The sequence below is a fragment of the Camellia sinensis genome, chromosome 4 (genome assembly GCF_055761805.1).
Source record: "Camellia sinensis isolate YWXY chromosome 4, ASM5576180v1, whole genome shotgun sequence".
Lineage (NCBI taxonomy): Eukaryota > Viridiplantae > Streptophyta > Magnoliopsida > Ericales > Theaceae > Camellia > Camellia sinensis.
The window spans coordinates 157,068,155-157,093,143 of NC_138964.1; the positions used below are offsets into that span (position 1 = coordinate 157,068,155).

Below are 24,989 nucleotides of genomic sequence, written 5' to 3' on the forward strand. Positions count from 1 at the left end.
ACTTTTTAGGACCTACACGTAAGTACCCCAACTTTTAAACCCACCACATCCACTAACTCTTAAACCCACCACATCCACAGGATATGGGGATATTGCTGTGAGTTTGTTGAGGGTTTTTTCAATTTTTTTTAATAATCTAAACCGTTTATGTTATAAGATTTATTGAATAGATCATTCATATAAAAAATCAAATTGATTAAAAATCTATAACTTTATAACAAAAGTTCATTTGTTTTTAAAAAAACAAACGGTTGACATTATCTTGATAATTTTTATAAAACAACTTGAATTTAATTATGGGATTACGAATTTTTGATTAACTTGGTTTTTATATGAATGTTATAGTCAACAAACTTTACAATATGAACGCTTTGAATCATCAAACAAAACTAAAAAAAAACTCCAGAGACTCGCAACAAGTCACTACCATGACATAGTCACAACAACCCCAGTTCCACATCGACGAAGGCAAAATCAACCAAACTACTCCATCCTCAAACACAAGTCAAGTCAAGCCAACCAAACAAGTCGACCTCAAAGTCATTCCTCATCAGGGCTTGCATTAGCTCTAGGCATAGGTGGAAAAGTTTAGGTGGAAAAGTTCATGGGGACCCTTCTTATATAAGACCATCCCCAACGGTTCATCAAACCTGCTATTAAATTCAAAATTTAATGAAAAAGTCACTTTTTTGAGCTCCAACGGTTTCACCAAATCGATATCAAATCGAGAATTCAGCAAATCTTTTACCAAAACGAGAACAGGCGAAGCATTTCACCAAATCACTGTTCCTGACCGTTGGGAGAGACCAACCGGTCAACCAGCCGGTTGCCCGGCCGGTTGACCAACCGATCGACCGCCTAAAGGTTCAAACGGTTCGAAGAAAAGGTTTAAACAGTAAAAAAAAAAAAAAAATTTTTTTGCCTAACCGATTGACCAGCCGGTCGACCACTAAAAGGTTCCAAAAAAAAAAAAAAAAATTCGCTTAACCGGCCGACCAACCGATTGTCCCGGCACAAATTTGATGAAAGTGCACCGTTGGAGCGAGTAGTATCAAATTTGATAAAATGGATCATTTTTAACTCAAATTTAATAAAAAATCTGATTCACCGATAGAGATGCTCTAAGATTGTGCCATAGTCCTTGTATTTACACCAAATCTCTCCCACTTTTCTACTACACAAAACCCAACTTCAACAACAATTCTCCAAAGAGTAATGCTAGAGACCCCAAATATTCTACCAAAAGTTTTACCAAATATCTCACATGGGTGTGGGACCCACACAATGTGGGTCCCATGTGGGTCCCACGTCCATGTAAAACATTTGGTAAAACTTTTAGTAGAATTTTTGAGACCTCTAACATTTTTGTTCTCGAAAATCACTGTCTGCGTTAACACAAATACCAACATCAACAACAAAGCAGAACCGATCACACACCCAGCAATCACACCCCATCCTTCAAAATTAGCCACAAGGTAAGTAAAAACTCTCTCTCTCTCTCTCTCTCTCTCTCAAAACATGACTTTTAACGATTGACTTTTAACTGATCATGGATGTCTCTCCCATGATTAGCTCTAATTATTTTAAAAATGTCACCAAAATTATAATAGTCATTTATTTTCTTACCAAAAAAAATATATATATATATATATATGATCTTATTATAGGATTATAAATATTCAATTAATTTAAATTTTTTAATAAATGATCTAATATTACATTACGAATAATTTGAATTATCAAAATAGGCTTATTATAAGGAACCCCACGAGTGTCATAAAGAAGAGTAAATTACACTGACCTTCCCTGAGGTTTCTAACAAATATAGCGACTTCTCCTGTAGTTTCAATAAATACAGTAACTTCCCTTATTTTACCTGACATTCTCTAAATTCTCACATTCTATCAAATTGGAACTAACGGGATTGTTTAGATTTTCTATAATAAATAACCTTATTGCCCTTCCTTTTAAAATATTAAAAAATATTTTTAGATTGGAGGACATGTTTGGAAGAAACAAAAAGCATTTGAAATAGTATTTTTAGATTTATTTTTTTTAAATATTAAAAAATGTTTAAGGAAATTTTATTTTTTTTATTTTAAATATATAAAGTTTATTTAAATATTTTTATTTTAAATATTTTATTTTATTTTGTAAATATTTTAATTTTTTTAATTTTAAACTCAAAACATAATTCCATACTCATATCGTAACCAAACACATAACTCAAAACTCAGTTAAAAAATTATTTTCAAACCTCATAATCAAACACATAACTCGAAACTCCACATTACTTTCAAAACTCTACACTCAAATCGTAACCAAACACATTACAAAAAAATTAAAATATTTAAAAATATATTTATAAAATAAAAGAAAATATTTTTAATAAAAATTATATATTTAAAATATATTTTTTAATTTTTTATATTTAAAAAATATATTTAAAATATTAAAAAAATACAACACATAAATTTATGAAATATAATGCACATTAAAATAAATAAATAAATATTTAACATATAAAATATTTACCCTAAAAAAATAAATTTGAAAATTTTCAAAACTTATAACTAAACACAAAACTCAAAACTTAATTCAAAACTTATAGCTAAAAAAATCTTTTTTCAGAATATGTCTTTACTCAAAACTCAATTCTTAAAGTATTTTCAAAACTCATAACCAAACACGAACTTAAAACTCAATTTAAAACTTAAAACTCTTTTTAAAACTCAAAACCAAACTTTTTCCAAAATTCTATTTAAAAGAAAAAAAAAATCTATTTTTTAAAATTATTTTAGAATCATGATTTGAATGTGCAGTCTTATTTTGAGTTATGAGTTTTAAATTGAGTTTTGAAAAGAAAAAAATTGTTTGGTTATAAGTTTTGAAATTTTTCAAATTTAGTTTTTTAGGGTAAATATTTTATATTTTAAATATTTATTTATGTATTTTAATGTGCATTATATTTCATACATTTATGTGTTGTATTTTTTTAATATTTTAAATATTAAAAAATTTATAAAAAATTATTTTTTATTTTAAATATATATTATAAATATTTTATTTTATTTTATAAATATATTTTTAAATATTTTAATTTTTTTGTTATGTGTTTGGTTACGATTTGAGTGTAGAGTTTTGAAAGTAGTGTGGAGTTTCGAGTTATGTGTTTGGTTATGAGGTTTGAAAATAATTTTTTAATTGAGTTTTGAGTTATGTGTTTGGTTATGATATGAGTGTGGGAATGTGTTTTGAGTTTAAAATATTAAAATTAAAATATTTACAAAATAAAATAAAATATTTAAAATAAAAAAATTTAAATAAAAATTATATATTTAAAATAAAAATAATAAAATTTTCTTAAACATTTTTTAATATTTTTAAAAAATAAATCTAAAAATACTGTTTCAAACGCTTTTCGTTTCTTCCAAACATGTTCTCCAATCCAAAAATATTTTTTAATATTTTAAAAGGAAGGGCAATAAGGTCATTTATTATAGAAAAAGTAACCCCGTTAGTTCCAATTTGACAGAAGGGGGGAATCTAGAAAATGCCAGATAAAGTAAGGGAAGTTACTGTAATTATTGAAACTATAAGGAAGCTCACTGCATTTATCAAAAACCTCAGGGGAGGTCAGTGTAATTTACCCCATAAAGAAACAATCCCTTCCGATTATCATAGATCAAATATTAATAGAGGGAAGAAGATTTTCTACAATCTAGTGGACCATGTTGTTTGGACTTGTGGAATCGTACCCATATTGCTTTCATTTCAATAATTCAAATTATTCAATTTTTAGACTAAAAAAATAATGTACAAGTCTATTTTTTAGACGTATTTTATAAATCTAGTGATATATAAGTAAAATAATTAGTTGATAATTAGATAACATATAAGAGAACGTGTTATCTTTAATATCTTAATTGATTGCCATATTACTAGATTTGAAAATTGAGTCTAATTTTTGGTAGATAAGTTAGGTAGATTCAACAACTGTAGCCATGTATGTTTATTGCACTTCTCGCTTAAAAAATAGATGGTATAGTTTTCAAATTATATTTGTTATTAATTTTCTTTTTTCTTTTCTTTTTTTTTGCAAATAAATGTCATACATTAACGTGATTATGGCTTTCTGATCAATTTATTTTTTTCATAAATAATTTTTTTTCTTTTTTCTTTTGTTTTGGATCGACAAAAGAAAAATTTATTGATACATCAACTAAGATACAATAATGAAAGATACATCAAGGGGCAAAGTGAGGATAGCATCATAGCTTGATAAAGAGGATCCCATCTAACAAGTACAATCATATGCTGACCCAAATGCAAAGAGGAACAAAGAGACAGAAAATAAAAGGCAAGTTGCCAAACTAGAAAAATAGAGCAGAAAAGGGGTAGAAAGGGAAAAGAAAAAATACAACACCAATAAAATTAAAGGATTGTTTGTAATGATCTAAATAAGTGTACTTTTTGACTTTTTATAAAATATGTGTTGAGTTTGAAGTTATGTGGTAGAGAAGTAATATAACTTAAATAAGATGATATGACTTAGACCTGATTTGGGATGTATCAAAAAAGCTAAAAAATCAAAAAGTTACAAAAAAAAGTAAAAAAGTTATCACTATTTATAAATTAAAAATATTAAAAAATTAAAATACATAATATTTTAATCAAACAAAATTTACACAATTTACACAGCTGAAATGACCATGTACTATCGTAGGGGAAAAAAAACAAATTACATATATAAAATCACTAAGTTTGACAGAAATATTGGGCCCGTAAGGGCCCACCATGGGTCTCGTTTTAATAATCCGAACCGTTGAATCTGTAGAAATCGTCCAAAACTATATACCTATAAAACATCACGTTGATCGGAAATCGGTAACTACATGATTAAATCAGTTTTGTATAAAAAATGGATGATGTTATAGTTAACAGTTGACCAGAAAAACTAACACGATTAGATAGCTATTGATATTCAATCAATATGATTTTTTACAAGCATATAGTAAGCATATAGTACTCGACGAGTTCTACACATTGAACGGTTCCGATTAGTAAAACGAGACCCGTGGTGGGCCTCCATAGGTCAAACAATACCATCCAATTTATGCCCGAAAAGGAGAGAATCAATCTCCTACACTATTCCCCTGTCGTGCTGTCCCTCATGCTTCTGACCGTACGGGCTATTCTATCTATAACTTTTCCTATACACTTATTTATATAATTTTTTAATATATATTTTTTCATAAAAAGTCAAAAAGTTAATCCAAACATTCATATTTTTTCCCTCAATTTTTTAGTCTAAAAAAATAAAAAGTACACTTATTTAAGATACCTCAAATAACCTCTTAAATAGAATAATGATCTTTTGACTTTTTAATTTTTTTAAAAGATGCCAAGCCTAACCTAAATTGAATCTGGAATAAAGCTTGAGGAGTGTCGTTTCTTAGACTTGATCTTTTGAATCTCATGAATATGTAGATGGAAATCTTGGACTGCAAAACCAGAAGCCAGAGTTAAATTTTACCCATAAAGCTACTTGGAAAATAATCTAGATAATTTGCACGATATGATTTAAAAAATAAATAATTTAGATTATTAGGATAGAGTCCATAATAAGCTCCACAAACTCATATGACACTGTCTAGTCCACTACAGTGATGAGAATCTGGTTCCTTAATAGAGAATCTGGTTACTTCAACCATGGGTAGGAATTTTTACATCCCAGGTCTTCTATCATAATACATGTGCTGCAGAATGCAGGCAAAATTTCTAGTTCAAGTTTTACTTTAAGGGGGTTTTGACGAAATTTTAATTATTATTTTTTAATTTTTAGATATTTTATTTTTGTTTGATAATTGAGTGTCTAAATCAACTTATGTGCATCTCGATTAACCTAGGGTATTGAAATTAACGACTATGCAAACTTTCAATGGCCACTTAAGGTTATTTTTTGTTCATGGATTTGAAAAAAAAAAAAAAAAAAATGTGAAATTGTAGGTGAAAAATAATTATGTTTCACACATATTTCACCTATACTTGCTTTTTCCTTTTACAAGTTCCTTCACAAATTCATGAACCAAACACAAAGGTGACTCGAACTCGAGATCTTGGATCTTATCCACAAGTCTTATTGCTTGGCCATCCCCATAAATCCATTTAATCTAAATACACTTAAAAAATATAAAATTTGTGAATTTTAAATAATATATATTTACTAAATACTAAAAAATACATATATTTTAGCATTTTTTATAAATATTTATTCAGCATAAGGTCGAGTCACATGTATTTCATAATTTGTTCATATAATAGAATCTTTCTCTCACATGGATGTAAGGTTGTGCCAAAGGATGTAAATTCTGTAGGAGATCAACCCAAATTGAGTTGGCAGCCATATGGAAGGGTGGCCAACCCACATGGTAAAAGGAAGGCAAAAGAGGTTGGCATGAGTTGGCAAGCCATGAGGCTTGAGTTGGCAGCCATGAGGCTTGCCATGCGCCAGCAACAAAGGAGAATATTGGGCTGGCAGCCAACACACCCATGAGGCCTCCTCCACCTTCTGTTTTGGTGTATAAAATGGAATGGTGATGGTGAGTTGAATACAGGGCATCATAGCAAATCAGAGAGTGTGAGAGAGTGTGTTATATAGAGAGACAGTGAGTTGAGAGTGTGTAATCTCCTCCATTTGTTGATATATAACAACATCGCTCCCGTGGACGTAGGCCGGTTTGCCGAACCACGTTAAAAGTCTTGTGTTTTTGCTTGTGAGTGTCCCCTGGTGTGCCCAAGATCCGCAACAATTGGTATCAAAGCCCGGGTGGAGAAAAATCGAGTTTTTTTCGAAAGTGTCCAGATTTCGAAGTGGTCGAAATCCACTTTTGAGCATACCAGGAGGAAGGTCAGGAGGAGAGGAGTCCAAAACTTCAAACCACAGGCCAATCGGAGCTTCCACGCGCCCTCACGCGCCTCTAGAAGTTTGCGCGTGACTCCCAGTCTCATCACGCGCCCACACGCGCCGTTCAGACTCCCGGCGCGTGGTCCCAGTCTCACCCACGCGCTCCACGCGCGGACGAAGGAAGAAGACGCGTGAGTTCACGCGCGACACGCGCCGCACGCGCGCACCAAGCCGCCGGAGCCGGAGCTGCGTTGACCGAGCTGGAGCCGCTGACCGAGCCGCTGACCAAGCCGCTGACTGAGCCGAGGACGTCAACCTGACGTCAGCAGAACCGGAGGAGTTATCTGGTGCTTCTTAGGCGCACCAGATTCAGCAGATCTGAACCGTTGAAAATATTTTGGCTAGATCTAGGCCATTCGGAGTCCGTTTTTGGCGATCCAATAGTGAGTTCCAACTATTTGGAGTATTCCGGACACATCCGTACGGTTAGTTTTTGAATCGGAGGCATTCAAACTCTTTTGGCTAGATCTAGGCCATTCGGAGTCCGTTTTTTGGCGATCCAATAGTGCGTTTCAACTATTTGGAATATTCCGGACCCATCCGTACGGTCAGATTCTTAAATCGGAATTTCTTTAAAAATGGAAGAAATTTACAATGGCAGGAAAAGGCGCAAGTTTCATGATTGAGCCTTTTAATGGCAGTAATGACTTTACCCTGTGGCAGCAAAGGGTGAAAAACATTTTAACACGAGAAGGTCTGGTGAAAGCTCTTCTCAAAAAGTCCAACAAACCGGAAGACATGAAGGATGACAAGTGAGAGGAGTTGAGGGAATTGGCAAACAGTACAATTCAGTTGTATCTCGGGAACAACACACTCCGGGAAGTCATCAGTGAAGAAGATCCGGCGGAGCTATGGGCAAAGTTAGAGATGAGGTACAAGTCAAAGTCTTTGACAAACCGGTTATCTCTGAAGAGGCAGCTATATACACTTAGAATGCCAGAAGGTGCGAACCTCACAGAACATCTGGACGAGTTCAATAGGATCACAATGGAATTGGACACCATTGGAGACAAGACCCAAGAGGAAGATAGGGCTATGATCTTGCTGGTCTCTCTACCTGCATCATATGAGCATCTCAGGACAACTCTATTGTACGGGAAGGATGCTCTTGGACTGGATGAGGTGATTGCTACGCTCATTTCTCATGAGTCGATGAAGAAACAGGAAGGTAGCAGTAGCAAACACCCAGAAGAAAATGCCATGGTTGCCTCAGAAAATGAGCAAGGCAGAGGTAGGTCCAATAATAGACGGGGTAGATCCAAATCAAGAGGACGTTCGCAATCAAGGTCAGGCTTCAGGAGAAAGTGTTATTACTGTGATCAGGAGGATCACCTCATAAAAGACTGTGCAAAGCACAAGGAGGACAAGGCACACAAGGAACATGCGAGCTCATCAAATGTCGCTGCTGCAATAAATGCTAAGGATGAGTATGCATTTACAGTTTCGTCGAGTATGACGAAACCTGACTGGATCTTAGATTCCGGAAGCACATATCATATATGCATGGATAAGAAACTTTTTTCTACCTACCAAGCCAAGGATGGAGGTATTGTTCGAGTGGCTAACAACACTGTGAGTAAGATTGTTGGCATGGGAATAGTACGGCTGAGAATGGAAGATGGAAAAATTTTCACGTTGGATGGAGTCCGACACGTGCCAAGACTGAAGAAGAATCTAATTTCCATAAGTATGCTAGACATGAAGGGTTATAGCTTCACATCTAGCAAATGAAATCTCAAAGTCATCTATGGAGATACGGTGATGCTACATGGACGACTGGAGGGGAATCTGTACAGGCTTGTGGAGAAGGTTGTGACAGACGGAGCTACTGTCACTTACCGGGCAAGACGTACAAGACATGCACAGAAGAGACATAGGGCCCAGCAGACATGGCAACCAAAGTGTACAAGAACGCATGGAGGCAGTTCGGAGGTGCACAAGACGGAGCCATTGCGGCCAATTTTAAAGACAGCTCAGAGCAAAGAGACCAAGACAGCAAAGCATGTCCCAGGGAAGAAAGTTTCTTTTGCTCCTGAATTAGAGACATATTAGGATCTCTCCAAGAATGGATGGAAGGGAGAGATGCCATCTCAAAGAGTTGCAAAGTAAGCTTTGCATGGCACCCCAGTGAGGGGGTACCGGGCACTCCAGGCAGGGGGTGCTATTATGGATCACCTCATATGGGTTGAGGGGGTGATTTGTAGGAGATCAACCCAAATTGAGTTGGCAGCCATATGGAAGGGTGGCCAACCCACATGGTAAAAGGAAGGCAAAAGAGGTTGCCATGAGTTGGCAAGCCATGAGGCTTGAGTTGGTAGCCATGAGGCTTGCCATGCGCCAGCAACAAAGGAGAATATTGGGCTGGCAGCCAACACACCCATGAGGCCTCCTCCACCTTCTGTTTTGGTGTATAAAATGGAATGGTGATGGTGAGTTGAATACAGGGCATCATAGCAAATCAGAGAGTGTGAGAGAGTGTGTTATATAGAGAGACAGTGAGTTGAGAGTGTGTAATCTCCTCCATTTGTTGATATATAACAACATCGCTCCCGTGGACGTAGGCCGGTTTGCCGAACCACATTAAAAGTCTTGTGTTTTTGCTTGTGAGTGTCCCCTGGTGTGCCCAAGATCCGCAACAAATTCTCTTTGTGATTGTGTTTTTCTCTTTAGTGTGTATTTCTGTCCGCGTTGGTGGGATGTGAAATAAATTTCAACACATTTATGGTACAAAACTATGTACTATTGTAGTTTTATTTATTTATCATTTGTGGATAAATTATACTTAGTACCTTTGTACTTTTATCAAAATTTTATTTTGATCCTTTCACTTTCAATTGTAATAACAAACCCCTCACACTTTAAATTAAGTTTCAATCTCACCCTCATACGGAAATTGACAGGAGAGAGACTAAAGTGAGATTTTGGTGAAAGAGTGGGGACTAAAATGTGATTTTAATAAAAATGTAAGAGTGCTGATAGAACAACAAAAATGCCACATATGTTTTAAATAATAAATTTCGCCAACTTTGTTAACGATATATAGATGGAAGGATAGATTATCATTTGATTTAAAAATATAAGAAGTTAACTCTTATAATTAAAAAGGAAGAGATTAAAATAATATTTTAGTGGAAGTACAAGTTACTAAGTGGATATTTTTAGTATTTAGTCAAAAATATATATATTATTGTTGTTGGGATTTCTTGTGGTATGTTGGTAGGTGATTTTTTTTTTTGGGGGGGGGGGGTTGTTATGTTTCTCCCTCTCCTTTGTAATGTTTGATTATTTTTAATAAAAGTGAGAATTATTAGAAAATACTCTTTTAAATATTTGTATTTTAATTAGTCCATAAGATATTTTTGTATTATAATAAGTCTTATTATTTGGACATTTGATCTACTAAATCTTAAAATTTAAGGTATTTTATGAATATTTCTACCTTTACAAATATTTTTTAAAATGTTAGCAATTTGGTAATGTGAACATTCATATTTTACGATGTGAATATTCACATTGACGTGTGAATGTTCACATTGACATATTAACATTTACATTGATGGTGTGAACATTTACATCACGGAACTTTCATAGTGTAAATTTGAATATTATTATTAAAAGTATTTTGATAATTATGTTACTTATAGAACTTATTGAAATATATAAAAAAAAATATAAATTAAATAAAACATAAATAGATAAAGAAAGATTTATGAAAAAGTGCTTACTTTCTTTTTGCCCATAAATAAACACCACCTACACTTTTGATTGAAATTATTTTTGTCGTTGCAGGAGGTTAAAACATCATCGTATTGAGTTCCATGAATCCTATTGAGTTCACCCAAACCACAAATGAGGCCATTGTTGAGGCTCATGATCTGGCTTTGTTTGCCGGACACGTACAGTTTACACCTGTTCATGTAGCAGTGGCTTTGATCTCTGATCATAATGGTATCTTTCGGCAAGCAATCCTGAATGCTAGTGGTACTGAAGAAGCCCCAAACTTAGTTAAGAGGATATTCAATCAGGCAATGGAGAAATTTCCCTCCCAAAACCCTCCCCCGGATACAATTGAAGCAAGTACACCACTAATTAATGCCATTCACTGGGCTCAGTCCTCACGGAAATCCCAAGATGACACACATTTAGCCATTGATCAATTGATCCTTGGTCTTTTGGAAGATTCCAAAATTGGAGATCTTCTTAAAGAAGCTAGGGTCAGTACCACAAGGGTGAAATCGGAGGTCGAGAAGCTTCGTGATGCAAAACCAACAAAGATAGAAAGTGATTCTCAAACTGTTGAGGTTATTGCTTCTGGAGATATTGTATTTCAAGCTCTGAAGACTTATGGTAGTGACCTCTTAGAGCAAGTTGGAAAGCTTAACCCTATGATTGGTAGAGATGAAGAGATTCAGAGGGTTATTGAGATTTTATCAAGAAGAACCAAGAACAATCCCATTTTTACTGGAGAGCCTAGTGTTGGCAAACTAGCAGTGGTTAAAGGTTTAGCTCAGAGAATTGTTAAAGGGGATGTTCCTAGTAATCTTGTTGATGTGAAGCTATTTGCATTAGATATAAGGGATTTGGTTGCCAAAGCAAACTCTACTCAAGAGTTTAAGGAAAGTTTGATATCAGTTCTCAAGGAAGTAGAAGAGGCTAAAAGAAAAATTATCATTTTCGTTGATGAAATACACATTGTTCTTGGTGCTAGTCAAATTCAAAATTACATTGTTGCTTCCAATCTCTTCAAACCAATGTTTGCTAGAGGCCAGATCAGATGTATTGGTGCAACTACTCTTGAGGAGTATAGGAAATATGTTGAGAATGATACTGCTTATGAGAGGTGGTTTCAACAAGTTAATGTGGCTGAGCCAAGTGTTGCATTTACAATTGCTACTCTTGAAGAGCTCAAAGAGACATATGAAGAACATCATGGTGTTAGAATTCAATATCAAGCTCTTGTGGTTGCTGCACAATTGTCAGCTCGATATATCACTGGTACATGGATATTACTATCTCCAGATTGTCTTTTATTATTTTGGGTTTTATGTTTGTGAATTTTGAATGATGAAATTAAATTTTTAGTCATGACTATTGTTAGAATGAGCAATACTAATTCATATACATGCTCTTTTTTTCTTCTCAGAGTGTCGTTTGCCAGACAAGGCAATTGACCTACTTGATGAAGCTTGTTCAAATGTCAAGGTCCAACTTGATAGTCAACCTGAAGAGATCTATAATATAGAAAGGAAAATAGCTCGGTTAAAAATTAAACTTGATGTTCTTGACAAGGAGAAAGACCAAGATAGTAGGGCTCAGCTTGTTGAAGTATGTTGTCATTATTTGTCATTATAGTATATTTAGGATTTGATAGCGGTTACTATATATGTTATTTTAGTGGTAAATTTGATTTATACAAGAAATTCACTGGTTATTCATTAATCTCATTAATTGTATTCAGCTATTAAGTTGTGAGTTACATTACAATCGTTGTGCATTTCATAATCTTTCTTAAAGTATAATTATATAATAATGCAATAGGGTGAATTGAAAAGGTACGAATTACATTCATTAATGGTGATAGTCATATTGCATATTGATGGACCTATTTTCCTATGACAAATTGCTGGAGTAATTGGAAGATGAGCATCGAATGTTGGAGTTAACTTAGCATATAATGGCACTGATTATATTGATTCACAATTATTTATTTATTTGGGTTATTAATATTATACCAGCACTGTGTAATAATAGTTTTTATTATTATTATTATTATTATATTTTGAACCAAAACTTCAACCACTATTTTAGGTAAGAAAAGAGTTTGATGATTTGGGGGACAAGCTTCAACCTTTGAAGATGAAGTACACAAAAGAAAAGGAAAGGATGGATGAGCTTCGCAGACTCAAACAAGAAAGAGCGGAGCTCTTGTTGGCATTAGAAAAGGTTCATAAAGGATTCAATTTACCTAGAGTTGTGGAATTGAGACGCGGTCCAATTCAAGAAGTTGAGGATGCAATAGCAAAGCTTGAAAAGATCATAGAGGAAAATGTAATGGTGACGGATATTATTGGACCAGAACAAATAGCAAAAGTAGTGAGTCGTCGAACTAGCATACCTGTGACGAAGCTTGACCAAAATGAGAAAGTGAGGTTGATGGACTTTGCTAATGGGTTGCATCAAAGAGTGGTGGGACAAGATGAAATAGTCAAGGCTGTTACCGAAACTGTGTTGAGGTCGAGGCTTGGGCTGGGAAGGCCTCAACAGCCCATTGGTTCGTTCCTTTTCTTGGGTCCAACAGGTGTTGGGAAGACTGAGCTTGCTAAGGCTCTTGCGGAACAATTGTTTGATGACATAAATCTATTGATTCGGTTTGACATGTCTGAATTTATGGAGCAACACTCAGTTTCCCGATTAATTGGTTCTCCGCCTGGGTAAGTGCACTGGTCGTGTGTATTGTTGAACCTTGTATTTTAAATTATTCTTTCTGAGATATGAGATTACTACAAGGATGATTACGTACCTAATGTATAGTATATACTACTGATGATTTCAGCTATCAAGGGTATTTGAAAGGTGGGCAACTCACAGAAGCTGTGAAGAAACAACCATATAGTGTCATATTATTTGATGAAGTAGAGAAAGCACATTCCAATGTTTTCAATACCTTGCTTCAAGTTTTTGATGATGGAAGGTTGACTGATGGCCAAGGCTGCACAGTCGACTTCACCAACACACTCATCATTATGACTTCCAATATTGGAGCTGATTATCTTTTGAAGGCATTAATGAACAAGTGTACAATGGAAAGTGCTCGGGAGTCAGTGAAGCAAGAGGTGAAACAACTAGTAGAGAAACAATGCCATGAAAATTTGAAATTCTCAATAGATATGCCTCTTTTTTCCTTACAAATATAAATAAATAAAATTTACTATTATTGATAGGTGAGGAAGCACTTCAAGCCCGAGTTGCTTAATCGGCTAGATGAGATAGTAGTATTTGATCCTCTTTCTCATGAGCAACTGGCCAAGGTTGTGAGGCTTCTATTGAAGGATGTTGCAATCCGCGTGGCTAAGAAGGGTGTTGCCTTAAGTGTGAGTGAAGCAGCATTGGATGTTATGTTAGTGGAGAGTTATGACCCCGTAAGTATTATGACTTTCTTTTATTAGTTCATTCCTTCTCAATTTATACTAAATTGTACCTTTTTGTACCTTGTTCATTCCTTTATTGTTGTGTGTATTCATGTATTGCAATACAATTTTCTTCAACAGAGTGTATTTTGCTAACCAAAAAAAAAAAAAAAAATTTAATTGCTTCCAGGCATATGGTGCCAGACCTATTAGAAGATGGTTGGACAAGTGGGTGGTAAATAAGTTAACAGATATGCTTTTAAAAAGTAAGGTTGATGAAAATTCAACTGTTTATATAGATGCTGCGTCTAACGGGAAGGAATTGACATATCAAGTTGAAAAAGATGGGGGATTAATGAATGGCGCTGGGCAAAGGTCAGACTTCTTTTTTCGAATCCATGATGGGCCGAGGAGTGATTTTGCGCAAGTGGTGAAAAAGATGAAGATGAAGATTGAAGAAATAGATGGTAATGATAATGATGTGCAAGTGGTGAAAGGAGTGAAGAAATAGATGATAATGACAATGATGCACAAGTAGTGAAAAAGAGTGAAGAAATAGATGATAATGGTAATGATGCCCAAGTGGTGAAAAAGATGAAGATGAAGAGTGAAGAAATAGATGATGATGATGATGATGATGATGAGAAGCTGATTGTTATGGAACTCAAAACATGGGGAAAGAGATGGGTTTTTCTAGTTTTTTGTCTTTTGATTGTATGTTCAACTGTGTATTTTTAGTTTGGGTTATGGCACCTCATGGAAATTCTTGATGGAGTGCGATGAGTTACCGATGATGATTACTCATGTTATTCACACATGATCCTGTTTGATTTTCAAACAAAAAAAATTGTTTTCTGAGTTTTCTTTTTCATTCTTCGTGTTTATTGATTTGTTTTTTATATTTTATTTTTTTTTATAAAAATTTTAAATGCACCTATTTTGGATGTACTTAAAAAATAAAATACTTGTGAAGAAATTTGAAAAAAAAAAAATTCACTAAAGATAAAAGAAAATAAAAATAAAAAAGTAACATAATTTTTGTATTTGTTTTTTTTGGATTTTTGTAAACTTTTTTTTTAAAATTACTTTACAAATATTTGACTTTTTAAATGTATCATGTGCATGTAGAAACTAAAAAAAAAATGATTAAAATATTTATAAAAAAAATGGAAAATAAATAATAAAAAAATTTGAAAAGAATTTTCAAAAAGCAAACTAAACAAGGTGAATTTTCACAAGGAATAACTGATAACATTGAAGGAGAATGCTATGATGTGTACATGTAAGTGCACATCATATTCACCTCATGCAACATAATAATATTATAAATTTATTTTTATCACATACAAATACATTCGAGATAAATTTGATGTAAGGTGGATTCTTAACATTTTTTATGCAAAAAGCATAATTTCTCTTATAAAATGTATAACTTTCTTCATAAAAAAAAATATAACTTTCATTTCTTCACAAAAAATATAACTTAACATATGACTTTTCTCATAAAAATATAAATTTAGTTATACATGATTTTTAAGGATATATCATAACTTTAAAATTCATAATTTTTATTACAAAAATCATAATTTTCACCTCACAAAATGTATAATTATTTTCACCTGAAGTATAACTTTTTCCCTCTCTGAACATTGAAGGCTACTCGGTACTTTCAGATCAGAAATTGAAGAGTCTAATTTCATTTACACGACCATGCTATATCGATGCGAAACAAAATAATGGTGTGCCATTGGCCAAAAAAATCTATTATTTTTAGTCTTTTTTTTTTTACTTTTTAAAAAGATTTTTAAAAAAAAAAATTATAATTTTTTAATTTGTCTTATCGAGTAAAATTTAGAAACTTAAAACTTTCTGTAAATTTTTTAAAAAAATTTATGAAAGACAAAAATAAGCTTAAAAAAATAAATAAATAAAATAAGTAAATCCCAAAGCAACTGTGATTTTAGTTTTACTATTTTTGCAATAGAGATTTAAATTTTTTTTAAATCTATTATATCATTCATTAAATATTGAATTTTTATATTCAATTTTTTTTTAGATTCAATTTTTAGGTTCTGATACCAAGATTGAGAGTCTTACAATGTCTTACAAGTAAAAGCTAAATTTTATAAAATTATACTAAACTTAAAAGCTTAATTATAAAATTATACTAAAGATTTTGGGTCACTTTCTAATTTATGAAACTTAAGATGAGTGGAAAGATGACTGAACTTATCTTTGACAAGATAGATTACGAGATGGAGTGCCACTTAATTAGGCCTATTTTTAGGGATGAGTAATTAGTACTCTGTTCTAACTTTATAATAGCTAGAATGGAAAGCATTATATTTAAAACCTGTGGTAACCAACAGCCTTAACCATGCTCGAAGCCTTTGCTCCAACCTCAGCTCTTGCACACCCAAAATGACCGATCGCTAGAAGAAAAAGATCATCTGGTGCAAAGTACCAAGAAGATCAAAAACTTACCCGAGAGCACTGCTAATCAAGTTATGAATGACTCGATCAAAGCTATAATAGAGGATCGAACAACTGTAGATCAAGGTATGAATGACTCGATTCAAAATATGTCAGAGGATCAAACAAAGAAATCTTTCAAACAGGCTCTCATCTCTTCAAAGACCAACGAGAAAGCCTTTGATATCGATCTGGAGAGGTTGTCGGATGATGACCTTCTCACTAATGAAGAAGATAACGAGGATATGGAGGAAGTTGATCCTTCTCAGACTGTTGGTCTAGGGCCTCATATCCCCAAAATTAGACTTCCCTCGTGATTTATTAAGCACATTCGTAAGCCACGGAAAGATTGCCTAATAGTCAGATTGCTTGGAAAAATGCTAGGGTATAAATTTCTAGTCTCCAAACTCAGTAAGATTTGGGGATTACAAGGGGATTTTGAAGCAACTGACCTGGGCCTGCGTTTCTTCTTAATCAAATTTGAAATGCGATCTGATTGTAGCAGAGTGCACACAGAGGGCCCTTAGATCACAATGGATCACTATTTAACTGTCAGAAGATGGGAGCCTGATTTTAAACCATATGAGGCTGGAGAAGTAGCTACAGCATTATGGGTCCGATTTCCACAACTTCCCATTGAATACTACAACGAGGAAGTACTCTTCCACATAGCTAAGGCCATTGGAAAACCTCTTAAGATCGATCTAAATATTGCCATGTCTACTCGGGGAAGATATGCACGTGTATGTGTGGAAGTGGATCTCACAAAGCCATTAATTTCGAGATTTGCTATAAGTAAATATACATATATAGTGGAATATGAGAATTTACATTATTTTTGCTTTCAGTGTGGTAAAGTTAGACACCGGAAAGAGTACTGTAGCAGCAAGCCGGTGCCGAAGCCGGTGAAAGTTAATACAGAAGCTGTAGCTAACAGTCATGATGTTGGGTCCAATCCTATTCCAATGGCTAACTCCTCAGGGAAACAACTTGCCTCGGGCACAGAACACTCTGAAGAGTTTGGGCCTTGGATGTTAGTGAACAGGAGAAACAATCGACCCAATCTCACTGGTAGGCAACCTGGGCCTAGCACTATTAATGCTAGAAGATCTGCTAATAGGTTTAGACCTCTTGCTAAGAATGGAAGCAGGAAAGGAACGACAGATCGAGCCAAGCACAAAAACCCAATGGGCCCTGGTATGAAAGGTGCAAATGGAAAAGAATCATCTAGCAAGGCAGTCCTAATGCAGCACAAAGAATCTCTTCTGATAGACAACAAGATGGAAGGCAACTCAACAAAGACAAGACCACAACTGGTGCAGCACAAGCAAGACCTGAGAATACTGCAACTAGCTCCACTCCTAGCCTGGTGCAAGCTACAAGTGATGACTTTGTTATTATGATGGCAGATGCTAATCCACCTAATCCTTCTTTATCACCATTCAATCCCACCCTAGCCCAGATTCCTAATTTCATCTCTCTCTCACCCTCTATTGAAAATCCTCAAACCTTCTCCGTTAGTTTTGAGTTAAAGCAGAAACCACCTGATAGGAACAATGAGCATCTCTAGCACCACCAAGGATCCGGAGACACCAGTAACTCAAACTACCTAGATGAGACACAGCTTGGTGGGATCATACCTCGAACCAGAGAGCGAAGCCATTTACCTAATAAACGTAGACTGGTGGATCGAAGAGATCAGGCTGATCATCGAGCCCAAGTGGGAGAGCGTGGGCGGAAGACCACTGCAGGCAACACAGATGGCAGCCCTAAGGCCATCAGAGTTATCCAAGAAGATTGTTCGTGATTATATTGGCCTGACTAGCTCAGATCTATTACCTAATTTCCCCAATCGTTCATCCATGAATGTTATGTTATGGAACTGTCGGGGAGCCGGTAATAAAATCTTCAAGCGAAATTTCAGAGAACTCGTATGACTCCATCACCCTAATGTTGTGGCTCTGTTTGAAACAAAAGTCCTTTTTAGTTCCATGGGTCTCCCTTTTCAATCATTTGGGGTATACTGCTTCTACCATTGTTGACCCTGTTGGGCGAGTTGGCGGTATATGGTTGATTTGGGATCCTACCCAAGTCTCTGTTAGTGCACATATTGCCAACCCCCAACTTATTCAAGCTATTATGAAACATGAGAATTTTGAAGAGTGGGTGCTTACAGCAGTCTATGTCAGTCCTACTCCTGGCATTCGTCAAAACTTCTGGAATGATTTGGAGGACACTTCAAGCTCAATGGTCAGGCCTTGGCTTATTACAGGAGATTTCAATGATATCATGGGACAAAATGAAAGAAACTATTCCCAAAACAACCAGAACTACCGGTGTAGAAAGTTTCTTGATAATATTAACCACTGTGGACTTATGGACATTGGCTGCTCATGACTGAAATTTACTTGGTTCAACAACGGGCAGGGAATGGCTAATACTATGGAAAGATTAGATCGAGCTCTCTGTAATGCAGAATGGAGAACCACATTCCCTAAAAGAGCAGTCTGAAATCTCCCTCGTACATATTCGGATCATTCACCTATTATGGTCCATACAGAAGGTATAACTAAACTCTTTCTTGTTAATCGTCCATTTCGTTTTGAAGCAGCTTGGCTTTCGCACCCTACTTATAAAGATATAGTTAAGTCTTCTTGGAATCATACATCTTTTATTCAAGATAACTTGTTTTTTGTTGCTACTAATTCCTTTACTTGGAACAAGGAGGTCTTTGGTAACATTTTTAAAAGGAAAATGTGGCTTTTATCTCGTATTGAGGGAATTCAAAAAACTCAAATTTCTTTTTCTTCTTTTGCTCATAACCTGTTTCGTCTTGAAAAGGACCTTATTGTTCAATATAACAAAACTCTGTTTCAAGAAGAAGTTCTTTGGTTTCAAAAATCTAGGGCTAATTGGATCACTCAAGGTGAGAAAAACACTAAGTTGTTTCATACATCTGCCATTACTAGACGTAAGAAACTAAGAATTGATTCACTGAAAGATGAGCATGGTGAGTGGATTGACATCCCCTTATTAGTTAAAAAATCATATTCAGAACTATTTCACTTCCTTATTCAACACTGAGCCTGTTAATACCTTTGTCCATTGGTGCAATATTACTACTCATAAAATTTCACATGATGAAAATAACCTTTTGTCGAGAAACATTTCTACTGATGAAATTTGGAAGGTTGTCAAGAACATTAGTTCTTTCAAAGCCCCTGGGCATGACAGATTCCAAGCTATTTTCTATCAAAAATTTTGGGATGTGATTGGGGTTAATGTCTGTGATTTCATTAAGAACTGCTTCCAATCTAAATCTATACCTCTTGCAGTGAATCAAACCCTTATTGCCCTTATTTCCAAAACTGCAATTCCTGAGAATATCAAACAGTTTCGCCCTATTAGCCTTTGTAATGTCTCATATAAAATTTTGTCAAAAATTTTAGTGAACCGTATTAGGCCTCTTCTCATGGAGCTTGTTAGCCCTAATCAAAGCAGTTTCATTCCTGGTCGATCCACCCATGACAACATTATCATTACTCAAGAACTGATCCATACTCTTAGACACAAAAAAAGGTAAGCATGGAGGTCTCATTATCAAGATTGACCTTGGAAAAGCTTATGATAGGATATCTTGGACTTTTTTGAAAGCTACTCTTGAAGAATTCAATCTTAACCAACATTGGATAGATCTCATAATGTCTTGTGTTTCTTCTGTGAACTTTTCTATCTTATGGAATGGTGAAACCATGGATAATTTCAACCCAGGAAGGGGTTTGAGACAAGGTGACCCTCTTTCACCATATTTGTTTGTGTTTTGCATGGAAAGACTGTCCAATATGATCAGAGTGCAAGTGGAAGATGGAAAATGGAAGGGGCTTAAAGCCTCAAACCATAGTCCATCTATCTCATATCTATTCTTTGCAGATGACCTCCTTCTCTTTACTAAAGCTAACCATCCTAACTATGATACAATCATGGAAACCATGAATGAATTGTGTTGCATCTCAGGGCAGAAAATCAACCAGCAAAAGTCTAAAATGTTCATTTCCTCAAACATTCACAGGAATTTAACTAAGGAGCTGAGTTTACTTTGTGGTATAAGTCTGACTCAAGATCTTGGTAGATACCTTGGTGTTCCCCTTATCCATAGCAGAATTAGTAGAAATATTTACAATGGAATCATTGAGAAAATCCAAAAGAAGCTGTCTTCTTGGAAAGCTAAAGCTTTATCCTTAGCTGGTAGGACCACTATGATCCAGTCTGTGTCATCTTCTATACCTTCCTATATCATGAAAACCTCCAAACTCCCCCAAAGCATTTATAAACAAATTGATAAGCTTAATAGAAACTTCTTATGGGGTGATCTTGAAAGAAGGAAGAAAATTCATTTGGTGAATTGGAAACAAGTCTGCAAAGCTAAACAAACAGAAGGTTTGGGTCTTAGAAGGGTTGAAAACCAAAATTTAGCCTTATTGGCAAAATTGGATTGGAAGATAAACTCTGAAAAAGATACTACTTGGACCAAGATTCTCAGAGGCAAATACTTACATAACCACTCTTTTTCAAACTGGCCTACCAATAAGAAGGCATCACAAATTTAAAGGAGCATTATGAAGACTAGAGATATCTTAGCAAAGGGTACCACATGGACTGTTGGTAATGGTAAAAACATTTCATTTTGGAAAGATTGGTGGTGTGGGAATGGGCCTATTGATTTTATTTTTCCAGGACCACATACCCGAGAAGATGTCAAAGTTGCTTATATGATCAATGAGGAAGAGGATTGGGACTTGGATAGGGTTAACAAGATTCTACCTCTTTCTATACAGCACCTTATTCACCAGATTCATCTCTTTTTTTTGTTGAATTAGGTGACAACCCCCCACTGGATTGGCTCCTCCAGTGGTGGATTCTCTGTTGGGGCTGCCTACCTGTTGATTTCTAATCAAGCATCTGCATAGGAAAATGGCTTAGTTACCTGGAACTGGATCTGGAAATTAAAGATCCCTCAAAAATTAAAGGGATTCATTTGGCTGTTGCTGCTTAGCAAGGTGCTTGCCAACCATCAAAGAAAGACTAGAGGCCTCACCAATGATGACACTTTCCCAAACTGCCAGAGCTACTGTGAGGACTTGAATCACCTACTGAGAGTGTGTAAAAAAGCTGTTGAAGTCTGGGATCTTCTCCCTAATCACAGCTGGAGAGATTCTTCTCATAACATGGCCTTAGATATATGGATCCAACATAACCTTAAAAGCAAGAACAGAGAGTGTTTCAACATTCCTTGGGGAACTGTCTTTGTGATGGCCTTATGGAGAATGTGGAAGGCTATAAATAATATGGTGTTCAACCAAGAAGAGTGTAACACTCAAGAAACAGTGAGACAGATTCAACAAGAAGCAGAAGCAATTCAGCAAGCTTTCCACGCTGACCATTACACAGGTAACTCATTACACATTAACACTGATTGGTGTCCTCCTTGTGCAAGACAACTCAAGCTTAATATGGATGGATGCTCCAAAGGAAATCCTGGTCTTGCTGGGTGTAGTGGCTTACTCAGAGATGCTAGGGGAGCTTGGATTTTTGGCTACCATGGAAAATTGGAGTCAGTAACCAACAAGGAAGCTGGGCTTTGGGGAATTTATAGAGGCCTCACCATTATCTTAGAGAAAAGCATGCATGATGTCTTGATCGAAACTGATGCAGCAACAGTGGTGCTCAACATTAACAACCCCACAACCAGCAACTACCCTTATCGAGCTCTCCTAGAGGACATCAAATTCCTCATGCACAGGTGCAACTGTGTTGTTAGTCACATACTCCGTGAAGGGAACCAATGTGCTAATGATCTTGCGAATATAGGAGTGCACCATAGAGAAAATCTGGTAGTTCTAGAAGACCCACCCAATGAAATTGCTAGTCTGCTTGTTACAGACATAGTTGGCCTCTCTTGTGAAAGGCCTTAAGCTTGTTTAGCCCTATTTTGGTCTTCTGTTTGCTGTTCCTTGTTTTCCTTCTTTTGTAATCCTTCTTTTGAATAAAAAAAAAGAAAAAGAAAAAAGAATGGAAAGCATTATAGGTGTGTCAAATTAATATTAAAAAAAACATACTATTAAAAAAGTGACAGAGTAATATATTAAAAAAAAAAAAAGGAGCAATTATAATTGTTTTGTAAGTGAAAAGTTATTTTTTAAAATATTGAAGCTAAATTAATTAAAAATAAAATTAATGATAAAGATATTTGTGTAATTTATAAATAAATATTTATTTATTTATGTAATTAAAAAAATCATACATAAAATGTAGAATAAAATAGAATATTTATTTTTACATTTAATTAATTAATTAAAAAGCAAATAAAATTAGGGTAAATTATAAATACACCCCTTGAGGTTTGCTTAAAATACGATTTGCCCCTATAATTCTGAATATTGCATCCTGCCTCTTGAAATTTATATTTTCATAATACATGACCAATTTTATTAATAAATTATAGGTCAATTACAAACACACTCCTTGAGGTTTTCTTAAAATATAAATTGCCCCATGTAGTTTTAGAAACTACATCTCGCCCCATCAAATTTCTAATCGCATAACAAATGACTACTTTTATTAATAAATCATCGAGTCAATTGATAGTTTTTATGATATCATAAATGTTTTTTAATTAAAGATTCAGATAATTTTAGTGTTATATAGTAAGGTAATTAGAAATTTCTTTGTTTTCATTCATTTTGTTAAATAAAAAATAATAAATTACAAATACACTCCTTAAGGTTTGCTTAAAATAACGCTACAAGAATTTTCACTTTTGGCGACTAAATTTTTAGTCCCCAAAAGTCAATTTTTAGTCGCCGAAGGGCTTTAGCTACTAAATTTTTTGGTCGCAGAATTAATAGCCGAAGAGTTGTCGAGAAATCTAATTGGCGACAAATTATTTTAGTCGCCAAATGTATTCATTTGCCAACTAAATTTTTTGTCGCCAAAAGGTTGAAAAAAAATTAAACAATACATTTTCGGCAACCAATTTTTTTGTTGCCAAAAGCCTCAATTATTTTTAACGACCAAAGATTTAGTCGCGGAAAAATTTTTTAGCTACTAAATATATTAGTCACCTAAAGTAAATACTAGTGTTTTGGCTACTAAAATTTTAGTTGCCTAAAGTCAAATTTTTTTGGCTACTAAAATTTTAGTCGGCAAATAGTTTTTGTTTTGGCTACTAAAAATTTAATCGCTTAAAGTCCCACATTTTTTACTACTAAAATTTTAGTCGGAAAATAGTATTTGTTTTGGCTATTAAACATTTAGTCACCTAAACTCCTACATTTTTTACTACTAAATTTTTAGTCGTCAAAAGTGTTTTTATTCTTCAGCTTTTGTTTTTAGCCACGAAATATCTGAGTCGGCAAATGTTTAATTTTCTTTTGACTACAAAACTTTTAGTCGCCAAATGTTTGATTTTCTTTCGGCTACAAAACTTTTAGTTGCCAAATGTTTGATTTTTTTTTTTTTTTTTTGGCTACAAAACTTTTAATCGCCAAAAACATTATATTATGTTTTATTGCAAATATTATAATTTCTCCATAACCTGTCTATATTCCATGCAACCTGTAATACGTATATAAATAAAATGATACATATACTATCAATCATTCCACAATCTGCATTCGTATACAAAAAATAAATAACTTTAACTGTTAAAGTACATACAAACCAACTATTGTCCAAACTAAAATAATAATTCCATACAAAATATAGAATCATACAAAAATCAAAGCCCTCCGTATACAAAAATTACATTTACTACCATATGAAATGACCATTTGGCATGGTACAAATTACCATCGTAATCTGTACCACGACAAAAGGTGATGTATGTACCAAGACAAAAGTACATCTATGTACCACGACAAAACTCATATATATGTACGGCGAAAAAAGGTAATCTATGTACCATGCCAGTAATTATCTGTTGGTTGTCAAAAGTTTTCTGTATCAATAATATTGAACTGCACAAAAGCTGGGGACGACAAAAGTATTATATTAGTTCTATAGAAAAGTGAAATTTCTTCTCCATCTACCAAAATGGATTATCCACAAGTCCACGCAACAAAGTCATCTACAAAAAACAAAACAAAAAAAACAAAAAAACATTAGAATTGGACCCAAAAATGCCCAATTTCATGAATGAATTTGGCAACAAGCGACAAATAACATATCAAAGAATCAACCTTATATGATGAATCAATTATCAGTCTTTCTAAAGTCTTTTGTCATAAGGAACATTGTTAAATGCAAAACAATCATTACTAAATCTATCATTACTAACATAAAGCTAATGTAACAATCTTTTATTTGTATGCAACATCTATCCAAATTCTATGGCTAAACCAATATCAAAGCCTAATGTGAATAGA

The 24,989-nt window shown here is 34.3% G+C and overlaps 2 protein-coding genes across 3 annotated transcripts; both read left to right on the forward strand.

Annotated features, from left to right (window-relative positions):
* Positions 1-1,368: 1,368 nt before the first annotated feature.
* Positions 1,369-14,965, forward strand: LOC114297900 (chaperone protein ClpB1). Its single transcript, XM_028242379.2, has 7 exons — positions 1,369-1,475; positions 10,757-11,962; positions 12,111-12,292; positions 12,776-13,398; positions 13,521-13,800; positions 13,909-14,106; positions 14,285-14,965. The coding sequence occupies exons 2-7, from the start codon at positions 10,786-10,788 to the stop codon at positions 14,603-14,605; spliced, it is 2,781 nt and encodes a 926-aa protein (XP_028098180.2). The 5' UTR covers positions 1,369-1,475; positions 10,757-10,785; the 3' UTR covers positions 14,606-14,965.
* A 1,450-nt stretch (positions 14,966-16,415) lies between these two features.
* LOC114262941 (uncharacterized) lies at positions 16,416-22,645 on the forward strand. Of its 2 annotated transcripts, none has more exons than XM_082866650.1 (2): positions 16,416-19,129; positions 20,636-22,645. In XM_082866650.1, exon 1 carries the CDS (start codon positions 17,100-17,102, stop codon positions 17,967-17,969), a length of 870 nt encoding a protein of 289 aa, XP_082722776.1. In that variant the 5' UTR covers positions 16,416-17,099; the 3' UTR covers positions 17,970-19,129; positions 20,636-22,645. The 2 variants fall into 2 exon arrangements, with proteins under 2 accessions (XP_082722776.1, XP_082722777.1); XM_082866651.1 differs by having other exon boundaries at positions 21,444-22,645.
* The last annotated feature ends 2,344 nt before the right edge of the window (positions 22,646-24,989 follow it).

Bases quoted from the DNA above. Each gene is read 5' to 3' on its own strand.
- LOC114297900 (XM_028242379.2), top strand. From the start codon at position 10,786: ATGAATCCTATTGAGTTCACCCAAACCACAAATGAGGCCATTGTTGAG. The intron at 13,399-13,520 runs GTAAGTGCACTG...TGATGATTTCAG, and splicing joins TTAATTGGTTCTCCGCCTGG to CTATCAAGGGTATTTGAAAG. The intron at 13,801-13,908 runs GTGAAACAACTA...TATTATTGATAG, and splicing joins GGGAGTCAGTGAAGCAAGAG to GTGAGGAAGCACTTCAAGCC.
- LOC114262941 (XM_082866650.1), top strand. From the start codon at position 17,100: ATGGATCACTATTTAACTGTCAGAAGATGGGAGCCTGATTTTAAACCA.